At 34.8% G+C, this 10920-nt stretch overlaps 1 protein-coding gene across 1 annotated transcript; it reads right to left on the reverse strand.

The window, feature by feature from the left end:
• Nucleotides 1–8738: 8738 nt before the first annotated feature.
• Nucleotides 8739–10920, reverse strand: LOC306662408 (olfactory receptor 6C74-like; the record flags this gene model as incomplete). The annotated part of the gene is made up of 1 exon (XM_079142061.1): nucleotides 8739–10920. The coding sequence occupies exon 1, from the start codon at nucleotides 9675–9677 to the stop codon at nucleotides 8739–8741; it is 939 nt and encodes a 312-aa protein (XP_078998187.1). The 5' UTR covers nucleotides 9678–10920.

Consider the following 10920-nt stretch of genomic DNA (forward strand, 5'->3'; position numbering starts at 1 on the left):
ATCAAATGCATGTTGCAGTTCAGCTTCCAAATCATTTAGGAAATAATAATGAATTGTGGATTACACATTTATTAGTAAATATTTTGTTTGTTTTTGAGACTTTGAAACTCAGCAATATGTATGAGATGCATAATCTTATTATTCACAAGATAGAATATGTACTATATTCCATTGTGAGAATATGTTGAGTATATATATTTATTTATTTTCAGGTTTTCTCTGAAATGTTTTTAATGTTGACAATATCTTTAAAACTGCTTTGCGAAGTGGTTTCTGTTAGGGTGCTAAAGTATTGAGACATCAGGAAAGGCCAAGTATAAGTCAGGGGAATAACTTTATCAACAAAAATAGTGACTCAAATATGTAGCACTCTGTGAGAAATCACAGAGATTAGTATCACCCTTAGGATCTTGAAAGATATTGGTGCCATTCCTACCATTCCTCTGTTCAATTTGCGTATTTGGTCTATGGAGAGGACTGATGAATCCTGGAGGGTGTCAATAAATTATCATAAACTTCATCAGGTGTTGGCTTCAATTGCTGCTGCTACTCAAGATGCAGTTTTATGGCTGGGAAAAATCAATATATCCCCTGGAACCTTCATATGAATGTTTTTCTTTATATCCGTCATTAAACATCGAAGAAACAGCTGACTTTCAACTGGGAAAGAGCAGTGCAACAACGTTGCCCCACCCTACCATATCTACTCTAGTCCTATGTCATGATCTAGTCTTTAGGGAAACTGATTGCCTTTCACTTCTTTAGAACATGACACTGTTTCATTTTATTGATGACAATATTCTGAATGGACTTAGTGAATAGATGTAGCAAGGGATGTAAGCACTTGTGAAATACCTTTGTTACTAAAGTGTGAGAAAAACTGTTATGATTAAGGGATCCATTATTTCAGTGAAATTTCTGAAGTTCCATTGGTCTAGAGAATGTTGAGATAGCTCTTCCACAGTGCTACGCTAATACATGTAGTTCCTCCTATTACTGAGAAAGTGTTATACCACCTACTAGGCATCTTTGGACTTTGGAGTAATTCATACCACATACTTCTTTGACACATAAAAATGCTTCTTTTGGGTGGGATCCGGAATAAAAGAAGCCTTTGCAAAAGGTCTCGACTTCTATGCAAGATTCTCTGGCACCCAGCAGATTCAACACAGCTTGCAATATCAGTGTCAGATAGACATGTTGCATGTAAACTTTTGCAGATTCCTATAGGTGAATTGCACTGTGGATACTTAGGATTTTGAGAAAAATCAGGACATCCTCTGTGGATATCTACTGTGCTTTCAAATAGTTGTTTTCAGGTTGATATTGGGACTTAGTAAAGAATGAATGCTTAATCAATTTCTCATGTGATGTTAGATATTCAACTTAAAATGGATATTGTCTGTTCATCTAGTCATACGGCTTGGTAAGCATAAGCAAAACTTCATCATCAAGCAGAAATGAGATCCTGCCCTTGAAGTCATCCTTCAAAACGTGAATGTTGTATATCAGGAAAGAGTATCAGTAAGGTCAGAGGGTACATGAAGCTGAGAGAGGAGGTATAGTTCAGCCCCACATGATTTACTACTACTGCAATAGCCACTTCCTTTCAATTCATATCTAAGTCTTCATGGGAAATCACATGTGGCTCAATTGCCTTATGAAGGGTATATTCATGACAGTGATGGGGACTATGGGTAGCTTTAACAGCATGGATCGTCTTCCTCAAGTCCGCTGTAACTATTGTTACTGCTGAAAGTCAAATCTAGAAGGAACACACTCTTACACTGAGCACCTGATACACCTGATTGGATCCTTAAGGAAATCAATCATTTACTTCGGTCTCTTGAAAGCAAGGCAAGAGATTGATCTTGATTGGAATCGACAAATATCCTGGGTATGAATTTGTCTTCCATGACTATAGGACTTCAGATATTCCCACTATCAGAGGCCTTGAATATTGGCTGATCCATTGATATAGGATCCAACACAATACTACATTGCACTTGGGACAATTTTCATGAAGGGGATGTGGTATTAGACATAAGAGCCACTGTCTGATTATATAGTCATCCATAGAAGCTGACCTAATAAAATAATGGAATGATAAATGAAGGCACAATTGAAGTGCTAGAGATGATAATCTGCCCAAAAGTAGCACAGACCTCCAGGATGTAGTGTTCATCTAGATCAACGGTTAATACTCTATGGGATGGTATACCTTACAGACGGAAAACATAATTCCTGAAACCTAGGGGTCGAAGGAGGAGTGATGTTCTCAATATGACTTCCAGTGACCTGTACCTGGGAACTTTGTATTTTTCATCGTCTATGAAAATCTGGGCTTTCTATGTTTCAAGGCTCTGTTTTTGTTTTTTGTTTTTTTGTCCCCCTGTGTTTTGAGACCTTAGGTTTTTCTCAGAGGAAAAACCCTTCCATTATGCTAACTAAGAAGAGATGTATTGAACTTTATGTTACGGCTGTTATTCAGGAAATCTGGATAGCAGATCTCTATGAAAAGTGACAAGCTAGCAAGGAAATGACTCACCATCCGGAATTGGGTGATTGTACTTGATCATTCAAAGGAATTGGGTTTCCTGTTACTTAATAGAAATGAGGAAGAAAAATAATGGCTACCAAGTCACCCTGGTGTCTTGATACTCTTTTGCTCAATTTTGACAATAGGTGGACAATTGTAGTAGCTATGTCCTGAGAAGTGAGTGGGCCTTCAGAAGCTAAGATATCTCACCAAGTAAGTTATCTAGACCAGGAAAAATGAGGAAAATTGAGGTAAGTAGTAGATGTCTCAGTCAGTTAGGTATGCAGTCACGAAATACCATAGACTGTGTGCTTTAAATAACAAATATTTAAGTGTCTGAAATCTGGTAGTGGCATGCTGGGAGAAGCCTGCCTCCCACGGTTGATGAATGGATGGAAAGGCCCAGGCCAGCTACCAGTCTCTATTTGGGGGGGAAAAAAAACCTTCAAGGGCATTACAGTCCTGAGCTCTCTGCAGAATCAATGTTAAGGTTTTGTTACAAATGTATCTCAATATTTCCACAGGAACCTGCTTCCTTTACTGTCCCACACTGATCCTGAAATCATTCCCCAATATATCTTCCTTTTATAAATCTATATCTCAAGTCAGCATTTAAAGGAACCTTACTGCAACAGTTGGTATGAGAATAGATGCAATTCTTGCTAGATTCTCACTTAAATACTTAATACATATTTTAAAATACTTAATACATATTTTAATACATATTTTCAGGAAGTAATTCTTGTGACCTAATGGTGTTTAGGTTTATTATTTTGCACTCCTGAAATACTTTCTTGGAGTACAGTTACCATATTCAGAGCAAGGTACTGTAAGATAAATGTGAGAACGATAGTGCCTATTCTCAAGAATTCAAAACCTAGTGGACTGCAAAACTATATTCATTAGCCATTGTTGACCATGATTAGGGATCAAGTTTAGATATCATTATCATTATAATTATTTCAAGATAGTGCCTTATACAGAGACTGGAACTGTGTGAATTTTACCTTGTCAATAAACTCTCCATATCTTATAGCTTTGAAGAATTAACTATATGTACAAATAAGAAATTTAAGTAATTTTTCTTATTAACTTGGAAGCTTATAATCTTATCATTTTCTTGAGTTCTTTGGTAAGCTGTTCTTTACCCAAAGAAGGGCAGAGCTTCCAATATTTTTCAGTTTCTTCTTTATTTGGCTATCCAGGCTTAAACTCCAATATTACACTGTTTGCTTGGGAAGAAAAACAAACAAACACAAAAGCAAAATAATTGAGTTTTGAATGGATCTTGTGACTTGGGTTATCAATCAAAAATCTGGATTAGTGAATGAAAGACAAAGATCAAACACATGTACATGACTAATTAGCATGCAAACATTTTTCCTACTAGCAAACACAACCATCACAGAATCTGAACAAAAAAAAAACTTGGTGTTTTTCATGTTAATGAAAGATAAATAGAGCAAAGAAGACAGCAGAAATAGATGGGAGTAGTGATATCCTTATTTACCAAGTTGCTACGTGGAATATCATTTCTGCATTCTAAGCCCAAAATGAGACACATAGAAGGTGTGTAAGTAGTCTTTGAAGGGACAGCTAAAATGCCTTTGTAGATCAAGTTCATAAAAATAGAAATATTTGTCATGATAACCCTCTTGTAACTGTTAAGGGAAAACTTGATAAGTCTTGATAAGTATTATAGAAAGTACAATTTTTCTGTTTTTTCATTTTTTCTGCTTACTATATTTTCCTTTTCTGCCTGAGGAAAAAAAACCCAAACAAACAAACACCTGAAAGCCCCTAAGGACTGAGAGATCCAGAGTGTGGCAGAGAGAACACTTATTAGATTTTTTTTTTCTGATCTGACTTTGGCCACATGCTCAACTCTAATAGAATCTTTGTTTATAGACAGAATGAGGTTCTTTGCTAAGCCTGGGATAGAAGCATGCAGAAAACCATGAACTTTTCTCAGCAAAGAGTTCAATACCTTGATGATTAAATGTGTTTTATGAGCCCATGCATGAAGTTATTCTGCCAAAAAGCAATAAAAAGTGGCGGAGTGAGAGAGGGTGGTGGGAGGAGAAATATTCTGGGCACAATTAACAACTATCATTTTCAAGGTAGTTTGTACCAGGCCATATGTTAAAAGAATAAGAAGTATCCTTAAGGTACATGATTGCTGTATTATAGAGCTCAGCACTTTTTATTTTTGGCATGTTGCCTATATAATAATAATATTTATATGAAACACTACAGTGAATTGGGATATAAGCCAGATGAGGCCACCCAACCCAAAACCTGAAAACAACACTGTCTTGTTTATACCTGTAACCCACATTATCCTGTGGGCTGTTTGGGGAGTGCTGATACCAAGAAGGAACATAACTTTTGGAATCAGGCAGAAATGAATTTGAATTCTGTCTCTTTTACTACCTGGTTATGTGATCCTAGGTTACTTGCAATTCTTAGAAGCTCTCTTTGGTTTAATAAGATAAAATCAAGGCTATTTATGTTAATTTTTTTTCATTGTTTTATTGAAAATTTTATTAGAAAATATAAATATGTAGGATGATGCATTGCATAGATGAATACTCAAGAAATAGCTCTTCTTAGTGAGCCAAATAATATAATCTAGCATATTTCACTACAGTAAACAGCATTTAAGTACTTGGAAGTTTCATAAATAAAAACTGTGCCTGTGGATATTATACTCTTATAATTATCCTTAGTATCAACTGACACAGTTGTAGAAAATTTTTTAATTTTGTTTTACTGCTTCAAATAAATATTACATAAGGCAGTAAAACTTTACATAGAAACAATACAATTTTGACTTTTCCTATTTTTCTATTAATCTTTACTATTGTCATATTTGAAAATATGATAAAGGGGCATTGAAAATTTAATCAAATATGTAAAAAGGAAATTAGAAGATAGTTAAAGAAAGTCACATAAATCAGAATATTAACCATGCTGTTCACTGTTCCGTTCAGCGGAACCAGCGTGAAGAAAGGAGACACCACTGATCTTTAGCTTGACGAGATTTATTGCATCTTCCCTGTTTCTCTGTCTCCTTTGTTCTCTCTCTATCTTCCTTCTTCTTCTCTCTCCCTCTCTCCTCCCCTAGGCTCCTAGCTCATCAGCCAATTATAGCAAAGCTTTCTCTCACACAGGAGAACATGCAGAGGAATGCCAGCATAACATTATATAAATCACGAGCTGTCCATGTGTGGCATGATATTAGATAGCCAATCCTTGACCCTGGCATTAACATGTCATAAATCTCCAAGGAACTAGTAACAGCAAGCAGCCTTTTTGGGTACTTCCTTATTTTGGTAGCCAGTGCCCTTTGGCTCACTGCCAGGAGCCATCTTGTCCAAGACGGCCCTCAACAGTTCACCTTCTAAATTTTCATAAACCAATTTCTATCACAAAATATTTATTATGAAAATGTATGAGTACACACTGTAGTGTAGATAGACTATTAAGATAGTATAATGAACAACTCTAAGTCCCTCATTTAAATTTATCTATCACAAATGTTTTGTTATTCTTATTTAGTCTCTCTCTCTCCATAATACTTTAGAGCATAATTTTAAACAGCAAAATATCATTTCACCCTTAAATACAGAATTAGTTAACTCTTACAGATAATTTTAAAATATATCTCCAATAATATTATCACATCCTACACATTTTAAAATTATTCAAACATTTAACAAATGCCAACTTTCAATTTCTTTGCTTAAAGTAGTATCAATCTAATATCTGTAAGTTATAGTTGATGGATATGTCTCAATTTTTTTTAACATCTAGAACAATGTCCCCTAATCTCTTTTATTCTATCCTTTTTTTCTTTTTATTTGGGTTCATTTTGACATACTAATACAGGTATGCAATATACTTTGCTCCTATGACTGACAAGTACTTCCTCTTTCCTTTCCCTTCTCCTTCCCTGTGTTCCCTTCCCTCTACTGTGCTGGTCTCCCTTCAATTCATTTACACACACACACACACACACACACACACTCACATTTTACATTAGTGCTTTAGAGATGAAAGTGGAATTTACTGTGACACGTGTAGATAGACAACACACTTCATCAACTTCATTCCACCATTGCTCCCTTTTCCAGTCCCTCTTTCCTTTCCCTCAGTCCCTGTCCTTTGCTCCACTGATTTCCCTTCTAGTTTCTTGGGATTTTCCCCAGACTTTCTCCCCACTTATTTTGGTCTCAATTCCACATATGAAAGAAAACATTGGACCCTCAACTTTCTGAGTCTGGCTTATTTTACTTTAGCATGATGTTCTTCAGTTCCATCCATTTACCAGTACATGCCTTCATTTCATTTGTCTTTTTTTTAAAACATGTCAGAGCCTTATAGCTAAACATAGTAGTTGGGTGCATTTTGACAAAATCATATGGGCAAGGAACTTGATTTCAATCCCTATTCCACTCCCTGTTCCCCTCCAGGCCTAGGTCCCCCTACTCTCTCTCCTCTACTGATTTCCCTTTTGCTCATTTATTTATTTATTTTTGATGGATGCTTTCCACATGTACATAAAGAAATCCCCTTTGTTACATTTATAAATGCACATACATGCTTTTGTTAAATTCATTCTATATTTCTTCCTCTTTCCCATTATTCCCCTTCCCTCTCATTCTCTTACTTTACTGGTATTCCCTTTATCATTACTACATCCTATCCCCTCCTCACACCGCCTTCTTTTTCTTATTTTTCTTTAGTTTCACATATGAGAGAAAATGCTCAACTCTTGATTTCATGATTCTGGCTTATTTTGCTTAGCAGGATGTTCTCTGTTTCCATCCATTTACCAGCAAATGCCATATTTCATTCTTTTTTTTTTTTTTTTTTTTGACTGAGTAGAACTCCACTGTGTATACATATCATCTTTTCTAAGATATCCACTCATGTTGACAGGCACCTGGGCTGGTTCCATAACTTGGCAGTTGTGAATTGAGCCACTATAAATATTGATGTGCCTGTATCTTTTTTTTTTTAATTAACTGGGTGATTTTGCTATTGACTACACTGCATTCTGAGTTAGACAGTGTGGATCCTTATGGTATCATTTAACACCTCTTGTGTTTCTTATAAAACGGTAGTTACATATAGACATTTGTTTTTTAAATCATTTAAAAATACATAACTTCAATTTCTCCAAAAGTCTTTTCAAACTAATTTTGTTGATGACTCTCCATTATTAGGACTAGTACTCCATTTCTAGTACTAGATCATGTGCTTTTAAAGAGAAAGGCTTAGGTGATGTAATTTTTTGATATTTTCCTAATAGATATGCTAAATGCACTTAATAATATAAATAAATTCATATTTAGCATTAGTCTCTTCATCTAATAGTCATTTTATAACTTCAAGTTAGCCTCAGAATATCTCAGAATAAAACAACTTATTGTCATTATGCATAGATGTTTAATTTAAGGAACACAGTTCCAAGATGAATAAGGAAGAGCTGAAATAGTATCAAAAGTTAACTTTCTGGGCGTAATTTTATTCCTAATCAAAGTTACCCAGAGTGCATTCATATGATTTAATATTTACTTATCTATATTGAATAAAATATAATAAATATATCATGTGACTTTTTTATTACATGAGCACAGTATGAGATTTTTTAAATTGTCAAGATAATAAATAACATTGGTCTTTTAACCTCAATTTCCCACTTTCAAATATATTAGAAAAGAAAACCAAAAATGTGTACTAGGATATGATAAAGTCAGGGGAAAACTGAAATCCCAAAGATGTTACATCATATAATTATTTTGAATTCATTAAGATTTTAAGTAAAATCAGATATGATAATAAGAACTAAACCAACTGCATACATATGGAAATAATACTATCAATGAACTGATATGTTAAGTTGATAAAACATGTAAAATATCTACATTTGAATGAAAGAAGCAGACAGGAAGGAGTCAGATGTGCGAATGCTTATAATAGATCAGAAAAAAAAAATGTTTATTATTTTGAAAGGCAGACCATTGGGGAAAAACAGCTCATGTAAATGTCATGACACTCTAGAAAGAAGTGAAAGGCTAAATATGGTAATATATCAAATAATGCAACAGGAAAGAAAATTAGGGCCCAATTCAGCTACTTCCTTTGCAATTTTCACTAATAATGAATTTTCTTTATAAACCTCATTGTGATCCTACTTCATAGATAAAAACAGAACTCTTTGTAGCAAGTCTTTACATGCTTGCTTCACCTGCTGGTTTCTTAGAGTATAAATGAAGGGGTTCAAAAGTGGGGCAACAGAGGTATTGAGCACAGATACTCCTTTCATTAAGGATATCCGCTGTTTGGCTGAGGGTTTAATGTACATGAAGATGCAGCTGCCATAGGAGATCGAGATGACAATCATATGAGAAGAGCATGTGGAAAAAGCCTTTTTTCTCTGGTTGGCAGAAGGGAGTTTTAAAATGGTTAGGGTAATAGATGTGTATGATAGAACCACTAAAAAGAAAGTAACCAAGAGAGTCACGAAAGCTAAGATGAAGCTCATCATTTCCAACAAATGTGTATCTGTGCAGGAGATTTGCAATAGAGGAGCAGTGTCACAGTAGAAATGATCGATGATATTGGAGTCACAGAACTCCAGGTTTAGACCTATGATGAGTCCTGGAAAAATGATGAGGAAACCAGCGATCCAAGAGCTGAGGACCAGTTGGACACAGGTTTTGGTGCTCATGATGGTGGTATAATGCAGAGGCTTACAGATGGCCACATAACGGTCATAGGACATGGCAGCCAGCAGATAAAATTCAGATGCACCCAAAAGGAAGGCAAAAAATAACTGAGCTACACAGCATTCATAGGAAATGGTTCTGTCACCAGTTGCCATGCTAACGAGCAATTTTGGGATACAGACTGTTGTGTAAGAAATTTCTAAGAAGGAAAAATTTCGAAGAAAGAAATACATAGGAGTTTTGAGACGAAAATCCAGCAGAGTGAGGGTAATGATAATCAGGTTGCCTGAGATGCTTAGTAAGTAGGTGAGAAGCAGGAAGATAAACAGAACAATCTTCAATTTGGGGTCCTCTGTCAGTCCTGCTAGGATAAACACTGTTACTATTGTATGGTTTCCCATTGCTGCTTCTTGATCTTCTGTTCTGGCAAAACGTTGAAGAAAAAAAATATCTAAAGTTATGAATGGTAGAATGTGAAGGTAACAATGTCAAAATACTGCAACTGATATAGATTTCATACACTGATGAGGCATTTTTAAAAAATGATTTATGTAAGAAAAGTTTCAGCAAAATCTACTGCTTTGCACAGACTGAGAAAATATTTTTTTGAGAAATTATTTTCTACAAATAAAAAATATTATCATAGAGTCATCTTTAAATTATGAGTTATGTTTTTGTTGTGAGATTAAAAAGTTGAATATGCATGTGAAAGTAGATTTCCACTTTTCTCAATATGTAAGGACTGGAGTATTGTGTTGCTTACCCTTAGTCTGAATGGTGACATTTAAATGTAATTGACTCAAGGAGCTGACTGTTAGTGCAAGACAGAAACAATCACAAGAAAGAGACAATTCAAATGAATAAAATTACAAATGACAAAGGGACTATTTCAACGGACACTACTGAAATCCAGGGGATCATTAGGGAAGATTTGGAAACCTTATACTGCAATAAATTGGAAAAACTAGAAAAAATTGATTACTTTCTAGACCCATGCAATCTATCAAAATTGAACCAGGAAGACAGACATACTACAGAGAAAAACAAGCAATGAGATTGAAGCAGTAAAACAAACAAAACAACAAACTCCAAACAAAGAAAAGCCAAGTGCTAAATGAATTCACAGCTGAATTTTACCAAATCATTAAAGAACGAACACAAATGTTTCTCAAACGATTCCATGAGATAGAAAGGGGGGAAATGCCTCCAAATTCATTCTATGAAACTAGTATCACCCTGATAACAAAACTGGGTAAAGAAAATTCCAGGAAAAAAATTACAGACCAACATCTTTGATGAAAATAATAGATGCAAAAATATTGACAAATACTTGAAAACAGAATTTAACAACACCTTAAAAAGATCATACATCATGATCAAGTTGTTTCCATCCAGGGATGCAATGATGTTTTGACATTTGTAAATCAACAAACACAATGCACCACATAAATAGAATCCAGGGCAAAGTGCACATGATTATCTTAGATTCATAAAAACCTTCAGCAACATTCAACACCCTTTTATAATAAAAACCTTGAAGAAACTAGAGACAGAAGGAACTTACTTTGACATCATAAAGGCTATACATGAAACCACAAAATGAACATCATACTGAATGGTTAAAAACAAAGTATTTTCTCTGAA

The sequence above is a fragment of the Sciurus vulgaris genome, assembly GCF_902686455.1.
Source record: "Sciurus vulgaris genome assembly, chromosome: 5".
NCBI lineage: Eukaryota > Metazoa > Chordata > Mammalia > Rodentia > Sciuridae > Sciurus > Sciurus vulgaris.